The sequence below is a fragment of the Petromyzon marinus genome, unplaced genomic scaffold (genome assembly GCF_048934315.1).
Source record: "Petromyzon marinus isolate PM22_M1 ecotype Great Lakes invasive population unplaced genomic scaffold, UKy_Petmar_22M1.pri1.0 PM_G_Scaffold_72, whole genome shotgun sequence".
Classification (NCBI taxonomy): Eukaryota; Metazoa; Chordata; class Hyperoartia; order Petromyzontiformes; family Petromyzontidae; genus Petromyzon; species Petromyzon marinus.
The window spans coordinates 27445-47651 of NW_027423027.1; the positions used below are offsets into that span (position 1 = coordinate 27445).

The window sequence follows — 20207 nt, forward strand, 5'->3', positions numbered from 1 at the left end:
TGTTGTGGTGGTGGTGGTTGTTGTTGTTTACCAAGGTAGAGCCTCGCTCTCTCTCGTAGGGATGTCAGTTGAGTAGCAGCGAGCACGGGAATCGATGTCCAGGTTGGAACTTTACAACGCGGGGCCTAGCCACGCGGGGCCTTGCCTCCTGCCCTCGCCTGATTGCATTTACTTTAATTATCTCACTTAAGTTTAATTTGTCTTCACCCGGCTCGCCACTTTGTAACTTTGTTTTATTGTAAACATTCACGCAGTTTTTATTTTCGTTCTTTTGTTAGCAGGCCAAGCCCGCTTGAGCTGCTATACCGCTCTTGTTATCAGAAGCAACCTGCCCACAACAACACAAGGTGAGGCTTTGTCAACGTGTGTGAATGTTTTGACTTCAAACTTTGGTGACTGCAGGAATTAATATTCTTGGTTCTTTCGGTAAAGTCACGTAGATAGAAAATTAAATGAAAATAACAAAAAAATGTAAATAAAGCAAAAAAACTCACGTCGTTTTGATCGCAACACAAGTGGTCTTCAATGTAATTGTATTATCTGTTATTGTTATTTTCTATCTACGCAACTTTACTGAAAGAAACAAGAATACGTGTGTCAATGTCTATCGGTCAAAGACGCTAAACGGAGTGACGCGCAAACTCCAAATATAGAGCAGGCGTCAGGTTCGGGATCGAACCCACGACTTCCTGTATACCAGGTGAGGCAGTTAACATCTCACCACGGAGAGAGACATGCAAACTCCAGTTAGCCTCGGCTGTGTTCGTTGATCCTCAATTAATTACTTGGTGCAGTGAGGAAGCATTCATGCCAAGCAGATGAAGGTGGCCAGCCGTGATTATAGACACGCCACCGCCTGTTTACCCAGTGACAGTGTACAGTTTGTGTTTGCAGTAACGTCTATTAACTCTGTTGAACACGGAGGTTATATCATAACAATAGTTTACTTTTGTTTTCCTCTGGAACTCTTTATGCGAATGGAAACAGGAGGTGAACACAGCACACACATTCAGCTGAAGTCGGAACTGTTCATCCCAGCATTCAATGACATCTGAGCCTGGATTCACACCTCTAAGTTGCGATTGAACGTTAATTTATGAATTTCTGCATGACACAAATAGTATTGTTTTCAACACCCTTTGCTATGTCAGCTGAATTTAGCTCTCATAAATATTCCTTTTGTAGCCAGACAGCTGAAATTGTGTGCTAGGAGTTTTGGGTGAACATTCATTTTGAAGATACGAGGGCTTCCAGGCATGTTTATAACCATTTGCCCTCTCATTGTGTGCCATAACAGCCCTGTGATGAATTTGGGAAACGTTTTTACTACATCATGAATATATGAATATAGACGTGTAAGTCACATGTGACTATATGCATTCCTCTGTGCCTCGATACTGACGTGTAGATGGTGTGGATATTCTTTTTTTCTGTCTGCAGCTGACGCTTCCTCTGACGCTTCCTCCGCAGAATTGGTCTGATGGAGCAAATGCACTCAGCGCAGCTCGGTATGACAAGTCAGCAATGCAACCAGCGTGCATACAGCACGGATCGGACTGGAAATTTGACACGGCACCAAAGAACTCACACAGGAGAGAAACCCTTCAAGTGCACGATGTGCGGGAAGGCATTTGCACATTCATCACAGCTGCAAAGACACCAGAGAACACACACGGGAGAGAAACCCTTCAAGTGCAGTGTGTGTAACAAGGCATTTACACGGTCATTTGCTCTTAAAATACACCAGAAAACACACACGGGAGAGAAACCCTTCAAGTCCAGTGTGTGTGGGAAGGCGTTTGCACGTTCATCTGCTCTTGTAACACACCAGAGAACTCACACAGGAGAGAAACCCTTCAGGTGCACGATGTGTGGGAAGGCGTTTGCACATTCATCTACTCTTGTAGTACACCAGAAAACACACACGGGAGAGAAACCCTTTAAGTGCACTGTGTCTGGGAAGGCATTTGCATGGCCATCAGTTCTTCAGACCCACCAGAGAATTCACACGGGAGAGAAACCCTTCAAGTGCACTGTGTGTGGGAAGGCGTTTGCACGTTCATCTACTCTTGTAATACACCAGAGAACACACACGGGAGAGAAACCCTTCAGGTGCACTGTGTGTGGGAAGGCGTTTGCACATTCATCTACTCTTGTAGAACACCAGAGAACACACACGGGAGAGAAACCCTTCAAGTGCAGTGTGTGTGGGAAGGCGTTTGCATATTCATCTGCTCTTGTAACACACCAGAGAACACACACGGGAGTGAAACCCTTCAGGTGCACGATGTGTGGGAAGGCGTTTGCACATTCATCTACTCTTGTAGAACACCAGAGAGCACACACGGGAGAGAAACCCTTCAAGTGCAGTGTGTGTGGGAAGGCGTTTTCACGGTCATCTGTTAAAAAACACCAGAGAACACACACAGGAGAGAAACCCTTCAGGTGCATTTTGTGCGGGATGATGTTTGCACATTCATCAAATCTTAAAGTACACGAGAGAACACACACGGGAGAGAAACCCTTCAAGTGCACTCTGTGCGGGAAGGCGTTTTCACAGTCACCACATCTTAAAGCACACCAGAGAACACACACGGGAGGGAAACCCTTCAGGTGCACTCTGCGGGTAGGCATTTGCACATTCATAAAATCTTCAAGTACACCAGAGAACACAGAAGCATCAGAAGATCTGCAAGGAGTGGAGTCTGAAATCAGCTTGTGAAAGTCATAGTGCCACAATAAGCCCATCCCTCATGAAACACGAACCGGAAGAAAATTCCAGCTTGGACACTTTTAAAGGTATCGAGGTGAAATATGAAGAGGTGATGGTGAAGAGGGAAGAAGTGATGGTGAATAGCGAAGAAGTGAAGGTGAAATGTGAAGATGAAGATTCAACTCCAAAATGGGACCTTCACATTGATGGAGGCAACGTGAAGCAGGAGGAGAATTCTGACTGTGAGGCAGAGCGAGGCAACTCCCAGCAGTTTGTGGAAGTGGAGGTGTGGGTGGACTTCCTCCGAGACAAAACAAAGTCAAGTGGAGACCCAGTAGATGTGTAAGCCAGAGACGATGTCGCTACAATAGACCTTTGTCACAGGCCTTTAATGACAAGAACGTGAAGTTGGACACTCAGTTTCTAGGTTCAACCTGCAGAGTAAGAGCGGCCAGTCTTTGTGGGCCCGTGGGTTGGGTAGATCTCTGACCAGGAGCGAGAGCAAAGAAGCCCCCAAGCATTCACTATTTTATAATAATTGCATTTGCTCGGTGCTTAATCGCCTCGGCAACTGGGAGTTTTGTATCTCGTCTGAAACACTCGAAGAGCATCCCCAAGTAGCAGCTGCCCCTGTGTGGCACAGGGTGGTGGCCCTGCACCGGCCTGCATTTATTATTTTTTCTGCCTGAGGAGGACCGCTTGTGTTACGATCGAAACGTCGTGATCTATTATTTTGTCTACCTACGTGACTTTACTGAAAGAACCAAAGAGTATGTGAACAAGAGGCTGTCAGTAGGAGGCGATGATTGATGTTTCATCTCAGTTGTGTAATTTGTCGCTAATGTTTAGAATTCGCCAGCATGCAATGGCCTCGTTTTGAATGACACAAAAGTATGTTTTACATCCACTGTTAAGTAGACCGTGCATATTTTTTTTCAAATAGCTTCTTAATCAGATGTTATCTGATGCAGTACATTTCACTGCAGTAATTAAATTTTGTTAAAATGCCTGTCAATAATTCAGAATGAACACTTGTCTGATTTTGTGTGTACATGCATCATTTTATTTATAAGGGTCAAACATTGAATAAGTTACGTTAGGACAAAGTGTGTGTGTGTGTTTTGGAAGTAACCTGTACAGAGAACTCAGGTGAGACCCGTTGTTCTTGTGATACAGGTCATGAAGCATCTGGAGCAACTCATTGTCTTTGACATAGGAAGCACACTCGAATCATTCATCAGTTACAAGGCATACCACCTTAAAGTTACACGTAGAGGAGATACATTCTCTATAACACGAATCATAATTTTGTATTACGTGTTGACGTAGATTTTGTCGAACTAGGACATGAAATGCTCCTTGCTGATTCACGTCTGGATGTTCACGACCAAGGGCTGTAGCAAGCCTGACCGCCGGCGGCGCCCCTCACAACCATTTGCGGCCTTGGGCCAGGAAAGTCACGAAAAAAATTGCACTCGAACGACGCCTCCACGCAAGCTCCCGATGCTCCGTCTTGAAGTTTTAAAGTGAAACAACTTTGAATTGTGTTATGTCTTGAATTGTATAATTGTATTTCTTCATTAAAAGCTTATTCATTGAAAAGGACATTTCGTGTGAATGTTCTCTTGTCGTAATTAGACGATGGCCTTGCCGGGGGTTCGGTGCGGACTTTCACCTGTTTGGGATTGCGGGATCGAGATGAGGCGACACGGAGCTGCTGGCCGTCTGCAGGTCGATTCCAACGTAATCGAACGTCTGTCCCTGCGCCTCCGTCGTAGGTACAGGGGGTGCGTGTCTCCGTTGTGGAGTTTCTGGATAATGTTTGGAATTAACACAATTTTGACCGTTACACCAACATGACCTGTGCGTTGTGAATGACGCAACGTTATGTTTGACACCTGCCGTTTAGCAGACTGCACATATTGTGGTGAATGTTTCTGGGGTAGCCAGGTGTGCCTGTCGGATTTTAACCTTGAACCTCTGCAATAAATAGAGAATGTGCTACCATATTCCTGGTTCTTTCGGTAAAGTCACAAATAGAAAACAAAAAAACAAGAAAATTGGAAAATAATAAATTGATGAAAAGATGCCCATTGGTCGACTGAGATGACTGTGCCCCCCACAGTGCACACACACACAGTGTACACACACAGTGCACACACACAGTGCACAGACACAGTGCACACACACAGTGTGTACACACACAGTGTACACACACTGTACACGTACACACAGTGTGTACGTGTACACACACACAGTGCACACACAGCGTGTACGTACACAGTGTGTACACACAGTGTACACAATAGTTTCAGTTTATATATTTTGGTATACCCCTGTGAGCTATTCGGCTCTTGAATCAAGTGCAACCACAACAAACACAAAAACGAACAAGAAACACATCTTAAAGTGACTACTTTGTGTGACTGCAAACAGAAAATCCATGAATAAAAAACAGCAAAATATTCCTGAAAAAAGCACCGTACACCAACGCTGTGTGCTAAAAAATCCCAGTGGGATGCAATGTCCACGTTGTTGTTGCTGAGTTCAAGGGAGGGAGCAATGGAAAATGAATCTAAATCAACTTAAACTCCAATCCCGCTCTGTGACGTCACCACTCAGCATCACCTCATCGGCGTGAAACGCCAGGGGGAGGTGTACCTCGCCAGTGTCGTCATGTCACCAAGGTATTCACCCCACCCCGTCTACCGCGCCCTTGAGCGTGACGTCACCTCTGCCTGGGTCAACTTCCGTCATCTGTTCAAGTACAATCCTTATTTGGGCAAAGCTACGCCCGGTGACTGGCGGCTCATTAACATAATGTATTCGTGAAGGCCGTCGCGAGTTTATTGCGACGGGTTTCAGCACCCACGCCCCATCCCTCCACGTATGGGCCGGATTCATTAACATAATTTATTTAAATTAAGACCCGCTCGTTGTGGGAGGGGAGTGTCTTGTACCACTCAAGTGACGTCACCTCCTGCTGCCGCGTGACGTCACGAGGTAACAGGAATCTTCCGCTCCGCACGTGAACTGAAATCCGAGGTGAGAAATTCTCATCGCGGTTGTGGTGGTGGTTGTGGTTGTGGTGGTTGTTGTTTACCAAGGTAGAGCCTCGCTCTCTCTCGCTCGTAGGGATGTCAGTTGAGTAGCAGTGAGCATGGGAATCGATGTCCAGGTTGGAACTTTACAGCGCGGGGCCTAGCCACGTGGGGCCTTGCCTCCTGCCCTCGCCTGATTGCGTTTACTTTAATCATCTCGCTTAAGTTTAATTTGTCTTCACCAGGCTCGCCACTTTGTAACTTTGTTTTATTGTAAATATTCACGCAGTTTTTATTTTTTTTCACCAGGCCAAGCCCGCTTGAGCTGCTATACCGCTCTTGTTATCAGAAGCAACCTGCCCACAACAACACAAGGTGAGGCTTTGTCAACAGCGTGGTGGTGTTCACTCTAGACGCGTGGTGGTGTTTACTCTAGACGTGTGGTGGTGTTCACTCTAGACGCGTGCCAGTGTTCACTCTAGACGCGTGGCGGTGTTCACTCTAGATGCGTGGCGGTGTTCACTCTAGACTCGGGGTGGTGTTCACCCTAGACGCATGGCAGTGTTCATTCTAGACACGTGGCGGTGTTTACTCTAGAGTCTAGACACTTGGTGGTGTTCACTCTAGACGCTTGGTGGTGTTCACTCTAGACACGTGGTGGTGTTCACTCTAGACATGTGGCGGTGTTCACTCTAGATGTGTAGTAGTGTTCACTCTAGACGCGTGGCGGTGGTCATTCTCTAGATGCGTGGCGGTGTTCACTCTAGATGTGTGGTGGTGTTCACTCTAGACACATGGTGGTGTTCACTCTAGACACGTGGTGGTGTTCACTCTAGACGCATGGCGGTGTTCACTCTAGACGCTTCGTGGTGTTCACTCTAGACACGTGGCGGTGTTCACTCTAGACGTGTAGTGGTGTTCACTCTAGACACGTGGTGGTGTTCACTCTAGACGCATGGCGGTGTTCACTCTAGACGTGTGGTGGTGTTCACTCTAGACACGTGGCGGTGTTCACTCTAGACGCGTGGCGGTGTTCACTCTAGACGTGTGGCGGTGTTCATTCTCTACATGTAGAGGGGAGACCGGGGGATCGGGAAGGAAATCCACACGACCACGGGGAGAGAGACACGCAGCCTCGGCTGTGTTGATTGATCCTCAATTAACTACTTGGTGGAGTGAGGAAGCATTAATACTGAGCAGGTGAAGGTAGCCAGGCGTGGGTCTGGACACACCACCACCTGTGAACCATGCCAGTGTGTGACAGTGGTGGAGCCAGTGGGGGTGGAGTTGCACGTGCCCCCTCAACGATCCGATCGAAATCCCTAATTTTGATAGGATCATTGGGGTTTATTAGTAACGAGCTTCACTACCAGGCTTCGCCCGGGACTTGGATTATTGTCTTGGATTAACTTCACATTCCCTTCTATTTCACTGAAAAACCCTGAAAAAAATTGATGCTTGCAGGAAAGAAAAAAAGCCGAAACAAATCAATTTACCTAAATCGGATGTTTTCACTCAAGGAAATTCAACCTTACCCCACTTCTACGTAAGGTCGATTTTGGCCACTCGGGGAAGGGAATAATGACGTGGCGAGCTGAAAATAGTCACGTTCACTTAGAAATTCCAGACAGCGTCAGCTGTGCAAATTTTCACGACGCCAGAGCTCAGCGTTGGAGAGGTTTTTGCTGCTTCGCACAAACAAACAGATGGAATGTTCTGCTTCATATTTAAGATAGCAGTTCTACCCGTTCTTCGCACGGAGGATATGTATTGGACTCCTGAGAAGCCAATCGCTTAACTCAGAGGTGTTGCGGGTTGACGCCAGACACTTCATGGTCATTCCCCCCCCCCCGCCCCAAAAAGTACAAAAGACTTTTTATATTTTTTTACATTGTGTGCAGTATGGAACATACCCACATGCCAAATTTCAAGTGTGTGGCACGTTGGGAAGTATGCTAAACATTTCGAACAGACACACGTATCCACACATTTCCCTTTCATATATATAGATAAATCACCATTTTGCGACCCCCACTGCCACCGTGTGGCATATTATTACGTGCCAGGGACTCTATGAGAGGACAACAGACCGAGTCCATAATTGGCAATAAGTAACGGCAAAACAGTTGTAAGCGACTCATAGAATTTTGCGCAGTTGCGTATACAGAGTACACGACTTCCCTGAAGGCAAACACCTTCAGTGAGCGCAATACCGACCACACGCGTCGAATAAAAAGCAAGGGACAAGTCCTTACGTACTAACAACTCCCTACTAACAACTCCTTACTTACTAACAACTTACTAACAACTCCTTACGTACTAACAACTCCTTACTAACAACTCCTTACTAACTAACAACTTACTAACAACTCCTTACGTACTAACAACTCCTTACTAACAACTCCTTACTAACTAACAACTTACTAACAACTCCTTACTAACAACTATCATTTTTCATTGCTGGAGGGGTTGCCCCCCCTACCTGAAAATCCTGGCTCCGCCTCTGAGTGTGACAGTGTCAAGTTTGTGTTTGCAGTCAATTCTATTAACTCTATTGAGCACGGAGGTTATATCAAAACAGTTTATTTTGTTTTCCTCTGCAACTCTTTGTAAGAATGGAGTCAGGAAGTTAACACAACACACACGTGCAGCTGAAGTCGGATCTGTTCATCCCAGCATTCAAGGACTTCTGTGCCTGGCTTCACATCTCTTAAGTTGCGATTGAACATTAATTTATGCATTTCTGCCGAACACAAATAGTATTGTTTTAAACACCCTTTGCTATGTCAGCTGAATTTAGCTTTCATAAATATTCATTTTGAAGCCAGACAGCTGAAATTGTGTGCTCGGAGTTTTGGGTGAACATTAATTTTGAAGATACGAAGGCTTCCAGGCATGTTTATAACCATTTGCCCTCTCATTGTGTGCCATAACAGCCTGTATGATGAATTTGGGACACTTTTCCACTATATCATGAATATATGAATAAGTATAGACGTGTAAGTCACGTGTTACTGTGTATATATGCTTTCCTCTGTGCATCGATACTGACGTGTAGATGGTGTGGATATTATTTTTTTCTGTCTGCAGCTGACGCTTCCTCTGATGCTTCCTCTGCAGAATTGGTCTGATGGAGCAAAGGCGCTCGGCGCAGCTCGGTATGACGAGTCAACAATGCGACCGGTGTGCATACAGCACGGATCGTACTGGAGATTTCACACGGCACCAGAGAACTCACACGGGAGAGAAACCCTTCAAGTGCACTGTGTGTGGGAAGGCGTTTGCACGTTCATCTACTCTTGTAGAACACCAGAGAACACACACGGGAGAGAAACCCTTCAAGTGCAGTGTGTGCGTGAAGGCGTTTGCACAGTCATCTGCTCTTGTAAAACACCAGAGAACACACACAGGAGAGAAACCCTTCAAGTGTACTCTGTGTGGGAAGCCGTTTGCAGATTCATCAAATCTTCAAGTACACCAGAGAACACAGAAGCATCAGAAAATCCACAAGGAGTGGAGTCTGAAATCAGCTTGTGAAAGTCAAAGTGCCGCAATGAGCCCATCCCTCATGAAACACGAACCGGAAGAAAATCCCAACTTGGACACTTTTAAAGGTATCGAGGTGAAATATGAAGAGGTGATGGTGAAATATGAAGAGGTGATTGTAAAATGTGAAGAAGTGATGGTGAAATGCGAAGAGGTGAAGGTAAAATGTGAAGGTGAAGATTCAACTCCAAAATGGCACCTTCACATCGTGAAGCAGGAGAAGAACTCTGACTATGAGTCAGAGTGAGGCAACTCCCAGCAGTTTGTGGAAGTGGAGGTGTGGGTGGACTTGCTCCTAGACAATACACAATCAAGTGGAGACCCGGTAGATGTGTAAGCCAGAGACGATGTCGCTACAATAGATGCACCTTTGTCACAGGCCTTTAATGACAAGAATGTGAAGTTGAACACTCAATTCCTAGGTTCAACCTGCAGAGTAAGAGCGAGCGGCCAGTCTTTGTGGACCTGTGGATTGGGCAGATCTCTGACCAGGAGCCAGAGCCAAGAAGCCTCCAAGCATTCACTATGTTATAATAATTGCATTTACTCGGTGCTTGCTTAACCGCCTCAGCAACTCGGAGTTTTGTATCTCGTCTGAAACACTCGAAAAGCATCCCCAAGTAGCAGCTGCCCCTGTGTGCCACAGGGTGGTGGCCCTGCACCGGCCTGCATTTATTTTTTTCGCCTGAGGATGACCGCTTGTGTTACGATCGAAACGTCGTGATCTATTATTATTTTGTCTACCTACGTGACTTTACTGAAAGAACCAAAGAGTATGTGAACAAGAGGCTGTCAGTAGGGGGCGATGATTGATGTTTCATTTCAGTTTTGTAATTTGTCGCTAATGTTTAGAATTCGCCAGCATGCAATGGCCTACTCGTTTTGAATGACGCAACATTAGTACGGTGTACATACACTGTTAAGCAGACGGTGCGTATTTTTTAAAATAGCTTCTTGTTAATACGATGTAACCTGATGCAGGATATTTCACTGCAGTAATTACATTTTGTTAATATGCCTGTCAATAATTAAGAATGAATACTTGTCTGATTGTGCGTGTACATGTAACTTTTTGTCTATGAGGGTCAAACATTGATTAAGTGTTCAAATCTAGATTGATTAAGTGATGTTAGGACAAAGTGTGTGTGTGTGTTTGGAAGTAACCTGTACAGAGAACTCAGGTGAGACTCATTGTTCTTGTGATACAGGTCAAAGGGTACTTTTGTGTTTCACGAAGCGTCGGCCTCTGGAGCAACTCATTGTCTTTGAAATAGGGAGCACGCTCGGATCATTCATCAGTTACAAGGCATACCACTTGAAAGTTACACGTATAGGAGGAGATACATTCTCTACAATACGAATTGTAGTTTTGTCTTACGTGTTGACGTAGATTTTGTATAACTAGGACTAGAAATGCTCCTTGCTGATTGACGTCTGGATGTTCGTTACCTATCGCTTGAAGCAAGCCCCACTGCAGTTGAGACGCTGTGCACCAATAAGGGTCCAAGCATTTTAGGGCCTTCGGCCAGGAAAGTCACAACATTTATGGCACACGAAGGACGCATTCACGCAAGCGACCCATGCTCCGTTTTGAAGTTTTGAAATGAAACATCTTTGAATTGTGTTATGTTTTGAATTAGATGATTACTTCTTCATTAAAAGCTTATTTCATTTTACATCTGGAAGACTTAGTTGAAAAGGACATTTCGTGTGAATTTTCTCTCGTCGTTAAGTAGACGGCCTTGCCGGGGGTTCGGTTCGATGCGGACTTCCACCTGTTTGGGATTGCGGGATCGAGATGAGGCGACACGGAGCTGCTGGCCGTCTGCAGATCGATTCCAACGTAATCGAGCGTCTGTCCCTGCGCCTCCGTTGTCCATGCAGGGGGTGCGTAGGTTTACAGCGCCCCCTGCATTGGTACAGGGGGTGCGTGTCTCCGTTGTGGAGTTTCTGGATAATGTTTGGAATTACCCCAATTTTGACCGTGACACCAACATGCAATGACCTGTGCGTTGTGAATGACACAACGTTATGTTTTACATCTGCCGTTTAGCAGACTGCGCATATTGTGGGGAATGTTGCTGGGGTAGCCAGGTGTGCCTGTTGAATTTTAACCTTGAACCTCTGCAATAAATAGAGAATGTGCTACCACATTCTTGGTTCTTTCGGTAAAGTCACGTAAATAGAAAACAAAAATAAAGAAAAAAATGCGTTTATTTTTATTATTTAAATCGTCATTTTATTTTTTTCTTCAATGTAACATTTTTTTATTTACGTGACTTGACGGAAAGAAACAAGAACGTTAATTCCTGCAGTCGCGAACGTTTTAAGTCAAAATAGAATGCGCCACCACTCGGCTTGCCTCAATCTGCGTGGAGGCGTGGGGGTGGGGGTCAGCCTGAGAGAGTTTCTCACCGGCGCAGAACTTCCACGCAGAGGCTCCACGCAGCTTCGTGCGGAGCGACAGGCCAGGCAGCTCCCACACAGCGTGGTGCAGCTCGTTAACATTTATAGTCTTGCTACTTTCGGTAAAGTCACGTAGATAATAAAAATTGGAAAGTAATAAATTGATGAAAAGATGCCCATTGGTCGACTGAGATGACTGTGCCCCCCACAGTGTACACACACACAGTGTACACACACACACACAGTGTACACACACAGTGTACACACACACACAGTGTACACACACAGTGTACACACACACACAGTACACACACAGTGTACACACACAGTGTACACACAGTGCACACACACAGTGTACACACACAGTGTACACACACAGTGTATATACACACACACATTGTGTACACACACAGTGTACACACACAGTGTACACACACACAGTGTACACACACAGTGTATATACACACACACACACATTGTGTACACACACACACAGTGCACACACAGTGTGTACACACACACAGTGTACACACACAGTGTACACACACACAGTGCACACACACACAGTGTGTACACACACACACAGTGTACACACACAGTGTACACACACACAGTGTACACACACAGTGTGTACGTGTACACACAGTGTACACACACACAGTGTACGTACACACATAGTGTGTACACAATAATTTCAGTTTATTTATTTTGGTATACCCCTGTGAGCCATTCGGCTCTTGAATCAAGTGCAACCACAACAAACACAAACACGAACAAGAAACACATCTTAAAGTGACTTTGTGTGTGACTCTGCAAACAGAAAATCCATGAAAAAAACAGCAAAATATTCCTGAAAAAAGCACCGTACACCAACGCTGTGTGCTAAAAATCCCAGTGGGATGCAATGTCCACGTTGTTGTTGCTGAGTTCAAGGGAGGGAGCAATGGAAAATGAATCTAAATCAACTTAAACTCCAATCTCGCTCTGTGACGCCACTACTCAGCATCACCTCATCGGAGTGAAACGACAGGGGGAGGTGTCCCTCGCTAGTGACGTCATGTCACCAAGGTATTCACCCCACCCCGTCTACCGCGCCCTTGAGCGTGACGTCACCTCTGCCTGGGTCACTTCCGTTATCTGTTCAAGTACAATCCTTATTTGGGCAAAGCAACGCCCGGTGACTGGTGGCTCATTAACATAATGTATTCGTGAAGGCCGTCGCGAGTTTATTGCGAGGGGTTTCAGTACCCACGCCCCATCCCTGCACGTATGGGCCGGACTCATTAACATAATTTATTTAAATTAGGACCCGCAACGTTCCGGGAGGGGAGTGTCTCGTGCCACGCAAGTGACGTAATCTCCTGCTGCTGCGTGACGTCACGAGGTAACAGGAAGCTGTCGCTCCGCGCGTGAACTGAAATCCGAGGTGAGAAATTCTCATCGCGGTTGTGGTGGTGATGGTTGTGGTTGTTGTTGTGGTGGTTGTTGTTGTTTACCGAGGTAAAGCCTCTCTCTCACGTAGGAATGTCAGTTGATTAGCAGCGAGCATGGGAATCGATGTCCAGGTTGGAACTTTACAACGCGGGGCCTTGCCTCCTGCCCTCGCCTGATCGCGTTTGCTTCAATTATCTCGCTTAGTTGAACAATCTTTGTAAGAAAGTAATCTACCAGGCTTTGCGTTTATTGTGTGTTGATCGACTCTCAGTGTTGCATTGCATTACATTTCAAAATTTTACTCTGTTTGATTAAAAGACTATTTTTATATTTTTTACATTGTGTACAGTATGGAACATACCCAATGCCAAATTTCAAGTGTGTGGCACGTTGGGAAGTATGCTAAACATTTCGAACAGACACAAGTATCCACACATTTCCTTTTCATATATATAGATAAATCAGCATTTTGTGACCCCCACTGCCACCGTGTGGCATATTATTACGTGCCAGGGACTCTATGAGAGGACAACAGTCCAAGTCCATAATTGGCAATAAGTAACGGCAAAGCAGTTGTAAGTGACTCAGAATTTTGCGCAGTTGTGTATACAGTACACGACTTCCCTGAAGGCAAACATCTTCAGCGAGCGCAATGCCGATCACACGCGTCGAATAAAAAGCAAGGGACAAGTCATTACTTACTAACAACTCCTTACTAACAACTCCTTACTAACTAACAACTTACTAACAACTCCTTACGTACTAACAACTCCTTACTAACAACTCCTTACTAACAACTCCTTACTAACAACTTACTAACAACTCCTTACTAACAACTCCTTACTAACAACTCCTATCATTTTTCATTGCTGGAGGGGTTGCCCCCCCTACCTGAAAATCCTGGCTCCGCCTCTTGAGTGTGTGACAGTGTCAAGTTTGTGTTTGCAGTGAAGTCTATTAACTCTATTGAGCACGGAGGTTATATCAAAACAGTAGTTTAGGTTTGTTTTCCTCTGCAACTCTTTGTAAGAATGGAGTCAGGAAGTTAACACAGCACACACGTGCAACTTAAGTCGGATCTGTTCATCCCAGCATTCAAGGACATCTGTGCCTGGCTTCACACCTCTAAGTTGCGATTGAACTTTAATTTATGCATTTCTGCCGAACACAAGTAGTATTATTTTCAACACCCTTTGCAATGTCAGCTGAATTTAGCTCTCATAAATATTCCTTTTGAAGCCAGACAGCTGAAATTGTGTGCTCGGAGTTTTTGGTGAACATTCATTTTGAAGATACAAGGGATTTCCAGGCATGTTTATAACCATTTGCCCTCTCATTGTGTGCCATAACAGCCCGTGTGATGAATTTGGGACACTTTTCCACTATATCAAGAATATATGAATAAGTATAGACGTGTAAGTCACGTGTTACTGTATACGCCCAGTGACTGGCGGCTCATTAACATAATGTATTCGTTGATGCCGTCGGGTTCAGCAGCCACGCTCCATCCCTCGACATATGGCTGGTGTACATTAACATAATTTATTCAGTTACAGAGCCGCTCATTATGGGAGGGGCGTGTCTCTTACCCCGGGAGTGATGTCATGTTACCTGCTTACCCGCGTGACGTCGCGAGGTAACAGGAGGCTGCCGATCCGCGCTTGCACTGAAATCCGAAGTGAGAAATTCTCATGGTGGCTGTGGCGGTGGTGGTTGTTGTTTTCCAAGGTAGAGCCTCTCTCTCTCGTAGGGATGCCAGTTGAGTAGCAGCGAGCATGGGAATCGATGTCCAGGTTGGAACTTTACAACTAGGGGCCTAGCCACGCGGGGCCTTGCCTCCTGCCCTCACCTGATTGCGTTCACTTTAATTATCTCGCTTAAGTTTAATTTGTCTTCACCCGGCTCGCCACTTTGTAACTTTGTTTTATTGTAAATATTCACGCAGTTTTTATTTTTTTTTGTTACCAGGCCAAGCCCACTTGAGGTGCTATACCGCTCTTGTTATCAGAAGCGACCTGCCCACAACAACACAAGGTGAGGCTTTGTCAACGTGTGTGAATGTTTTGACTTAAAACTTTCGTGACTGCAGGAATTAATATTCTTGGTTCTTTCGGTAAAGTCACGTAGATAGAAAATAAAATAAAAATAACAGATTATAAATTAAATGAAAAATAAAAAATTGAAAATAAAGCAAAAAACCCACGACGTTTCGATCGCAACACAAATGGTCTTTATCTTCAATTCCAGACATCCCGCCATCAAATTCACCATGGAAGTGGAGAAAGATGGCAAGCTACCATTCTTAGATGTTCTGTTTGAGAGGAGACCTGATGGCTCATTGGGGCATTCTGTCTACAGGAAACCCACCCACACAGATTCCTACTTGAAACCTGATTCCCACCACCACCCAGCCCAAAAGAATTCTCTCATCAAAACTTTATACCATAGGGCTCATTGCATTTCGGACCAACACCACCTGACCAGTGAATTAAAACATGTACACCTGGCCTTCAAAAGGAATGGTTACTCTGACCGTACCATCTGCCAAGCTCTTTCTCCCTCCATACAGAAACAACCACTTGATACTCCGGTCAAAACCATCACACTACCATATATAGCAGGCGTTACTAAAAAGATTTCCAAAATTCTAAACAAACACAAGATCCAGGTCCGGTTCAATACAGTACACAAAATTCGTGATCTGATCCCATCCGTGAAGGATGTCATTCCTGACTTACAGTACCCTGGGGTTTACAAATTGAGTTGTACCTGCGGTGATTGCTATATCGGGGAGACAAAGCGACGAATTCTTCTGCCGTGGCTGATCACTGTTACAACGCTGTGGGGGATCACGATATAATTTTCTCCGATACCAAGGTTCTTTGCAAACCCACGGGTTTTTATCAGAGATTTGTTCATGATGCAATTCAGATCTACAAACACAGACACAATTTCAACCGAGAAGATGGTTTCAAATTAAGCAACCATTGGAAAGATGTTCTAAATCGAACTAAACATTAAACTAATTTCAATGGTACAGTATATTTTTCAAGAAGTGGTACCCCAAACTTTCGCAGCTCTTATAAATTCCCTTTTCACACCATCAATAGGTAAACTCCCCTTCTCCCCCTCCCCCCCCCCGCGCCAAACGGCAAGTCCACCGGCACGTACACCACCTCTTTTCTAAAATCGGCCAATCAAATGCTAATTTTTATGATAATTTCTTTGTCAGAACACCTTGTTTGCTCGCACACAGTTTAAAGGTCCGCAGTCTGAGCGTGGTTGTGTTTCGCTAAATTCTCCTGTTTGATTTGTACTAGGTGCCTCGGTGAATGTATATGCTCTGACTTTAACATAGCTATTTCTGTGACCAGTTACAAGCTAATCACTCAGCTATTTCAATGCTAAATTCTATGCTAATTCCTTTGTCAAGGGGTGCCTCTGCAGATGTGTATACTTTAACTTAGCTATTTCAATGAGCCATTTCAATGCTAAATTATATGCTAATTCCTTTGTCAAGGCGCTTTGTTTTCTTCTCACACAGCTTAAAGGTCGTGATCTAAGCGTGGCTTCTCCCACTCCAGTGCTGTCCTCCAGACAGTCTCGTCCCTTCACCTGATGAAGACCGCTTGTGTTGTGGCCAAAACGTCGTGATTTTTTGTTATTTTATTTTCACCTACGTGACTTTACCCAATAGAACCAAAGAGTATGGATCCTAGCAGTCACGAAAGCTTTAAATCTAGAAAAGGCACAGTACTGCTTATTATCAAGGCTATTGTAAATTTGATTCAAAGAGTCTAATGCAGCAGATGTGGTGCTGGATTTTTTCCGGAACCCAGATTGTTTTAGATCTAGTAGATTGTTGGTGGACAGGAAACTGCTAATTTGGTAGTTCAAAAATTTTTCAAAAATTTTCATCAATGGGGACAAAATTGAGATAGGTCGGTAGTTATTGGGATCATCTTTAGGGCCCCCTTTGTGAAGTGGACGGACATAGGAATGATTCCATTCTAGAGGAACTGATGCTTCTTTGATGGACAGGTTGAAAATATGGGCTATAGGTTTGTACATTAGGTGACCAACAGTTAGTAGAGCAAAGACGGGAAAACTATCTGCTCCGGTAGAGGAGGACCCTTTGAGGTAGGACAGTTGTTTCAGAACATTACTTTCGTGGATTGGTTGGAAACTAAATTCGTTTAATGTTTTGACAGGGGTGTAGGAATTTGCAGGAGCAGGGGTGACTCCCAATACATTATCAAAAAGATTACCAGCTTCAGAAAAATGAAGGTTAAAATTATATTCTTAGTTTTTTCGGTAAAGTCACGTTGAAGAGAAACAACAAAATAACAAAATATATATAAAACAATAAAAAATTTATCACGACGTTTCGACCATAACTCAAACGGTCATCATCAGGTGTGTTGGTTTGCATAAATTTATTTTTAAACGGCACATTTATTTATTTATTTAAAAAACGTTGGCATCACGCGCAGCGATTTGGCAGTTTGCCCAGGACTAGTCCATCTATTTTTTGAAAAGAGGAGGGGGGAGACGAAATTTTTTATAATGTATGCTGTCTGAAAGCCACTGTAAGCGTGAACAATCAATTAAGAACTGAAATGGTTTATCAAATCTTTCCAATTATTGCTAAGATAGAATCCATCTTCTCGGTTGAAATTGTCTCTGTGCTTGTATATGTGGATAGCCTCATGAACGAATCTCTCATGGAAGCCAGATGGCTTACAAAGAACCTCCGTCTTGGAAAAGTCAATGGCATGTGAGCCTACTGAATTAGAACAATGATCTGCTACGGCCGAGGTGTTGGTCCTACCGTGTTTAAGGTCTGCTTTATGTTCACGAATGCGGTCTGAGACATGGCGTTTGGTTTCTCCAATGTAACTACTACCACAGAGGCAACTTAGTTTGTAGACACCAGGGTATTGTATGTCCGGAATCACATCTTTTACAGACGGAACCAGATCACGGATTTTATGTAATGTGTTGAAACGGACCTGGATCTTGTGTTTATTCAAGATTTTGGAGACCTTAAACACGGTAGGACCAACACGTCGGCCGTAGCAGATCATTGTTCTAATTCAGTAGGCTCACATGCCATTGACTTTTCCAAGACGGAGGTTCTTTGTAAGCCATCTGGCTTCCATGAGAGATTCGTTCATGAGGCTATCCACATATACAAGCACAGAGACAATTTCAACCGAGAAGATGGATTCTATCTTAGCAATCATTGGAAAGATTTGATAAACCATTTCAGTTCTTAATTGATTGTTCACGCTTACAGTGGCTTTCAGACAGCATACATTATAAAAAATTTCGTCTCCCCCCTCCTCTTTTCAAAAAAATAGATGGACTAGTCCTGGGCAAACTGCCAAATCGCTGCGCGTGACGCCAACGTTTTTTATAAATAAATAAATGTGCCGTTTAAAAATAAATTTATGCAAACCAACACACCTGATGATGACCGTTTGAGTTATGGTCGAAACGTCGTGAGAAATTTTTTATTGTTTTATATATATATTCTGTTATTTTGTTGTTTCTCTTCAACGTGACTTTACCGAAAAACTAAGAATATGAATTACTGCAGTCACGAAAGCTTTAAATCAAAATTTTAAGGTTAAAATTGTCAACTATTTTTGGGGATCCCCATTTCGGTGAAGCTCAACGGGCAGATTTTCTGTTTTAGATGCCTTTTCGATAGATTTGATTGTTTTCCAAAAATCCTGGCATTTCCATGTGATTCCAGGAGAGTGGAGGAAAAGTAGGCATTTTTTGCATGCCGTATTTTTTTTACGCATCTATTCCTTAAAATCCTGTATTCTAGCCAGTCATTTGCCAAATTACTTTTCTGAGCACATGCCCAAGCCTTGTCCCTAGTTTTCATGTGCTTTGTAATCAAAGGATCATACCATGGTGGGCGGTTGCCTTTAGTTTTAAATCTAACCAACGGAGCATGTTTGTTAAGAATTTGGAGAAACGTGTACCTGAAAGTCTCCCAAGCCGTAGTCAGGTTGGGGATATCACAGACCTTATCAATATCCGAGTGAAGCACATCATTAGTAAATGCCTGAGAGCTGAAGTGCCTCATAGAGTGCTTCTCAACAATTTTGGGGGCTTTGGGTCTGGCTGATGATCTCACACCAAAAATGAAGGAGTGATCACTAAGGTTATTACCCAGAACACCAGTCAGTGCGAAATTGTGAGGGGCATTTGTCAATAGGACGTCAAGCAGAGTTGGCTGTCCCGGATTTTTTAGGTTGGGTCTTGTGGGGACATTTATTAATTGAAACATGTTAAATTCATCTGTAAAATTTGTGGCCACGGCCGGCGGGTTTAGCCAATTCCAATTTAGATCACCCACTAAAATTATTTCACCTTTAGGGAGGCCCCCAAAAAGCTCTCTCAGTGCCGATGCAGCTTCAACATCCTTCCCACAAGGCGGTCTATAGCAGCACACTACCAATATCTGTTGATTATTTGGGAGAGTTATTCTGAGAGCCAGACCTTCAAAGCAACATTTTTTAAACAAGGAGTGAGCTGGTGAACATGCAATAGTGTTACGAACATAGATGGCAATTCCACCTCCTTTAGATCCTCGGTCAAGCCGAAAAAGGTAGTTTTCAATCGTAATCTGCAAGTCATTGACGGCAGGAGTGAGAAATGTTTCTGTTAGGCAACAAATGTCCGGGTCAAGATTTGCCACTTCTAGTTTTAGTTGACTTAATTTAATCACAAGCCCTCTGATGTTGACATGTAGAACACCAACACCTTTCCTGCCAGAAAAATCTACAGAATTTTACGAGCTCTTTTCATTTGGGCCAGGATGAAGCTCAATACCACCCAGAAATAAGAAAAGTAGAATGAACAGTTTGCATAAGTATTTTCTGTGAAAGGATGAAGAGCGGCGAACCTTGGACGAATAGCAGCAGCTCGCAGATGGTGTTATTTTTAACAGCAGAATGAAGTTTGGAAGGAGTGCTGGTGAAGTAATGGGACAAAGATAGGGTTTAAAAGGATACAATGATGGAGTGTAAAAGTGTCTATGAGCTGTT

At 44.1% G+C, this 20207-nt stretch overlaps 1 protein-coding gene across 1 annotated transcript in view; it reads left to right on the forward strand.

Moving 5' to 3' along the window:
• Positions 1-282: 282 nt before the first annotated feature.
• Positions 283-20207, forward strand: part of LOC142920532 (uncharacterized) — a 31822-nt gene continuing 11897 nt past the window's right edge. Inside the window, exons 1-3 of the mRNA XM_076062815.1 lie at positions 283-347; positions 1471-2613; positions 8923-9299. Of these exons, the coding sequence (XP_075918930.1) occupies positions 1481-2613; positions 8923-9299 (1510 nt within the window). The 5' untranslated portion in view covers positions 283-347; positions 1471-1480. The remainder of the gene's footprint in view (positions 348-1470; positions 2614-8922; positions 9300-20207) is intronic.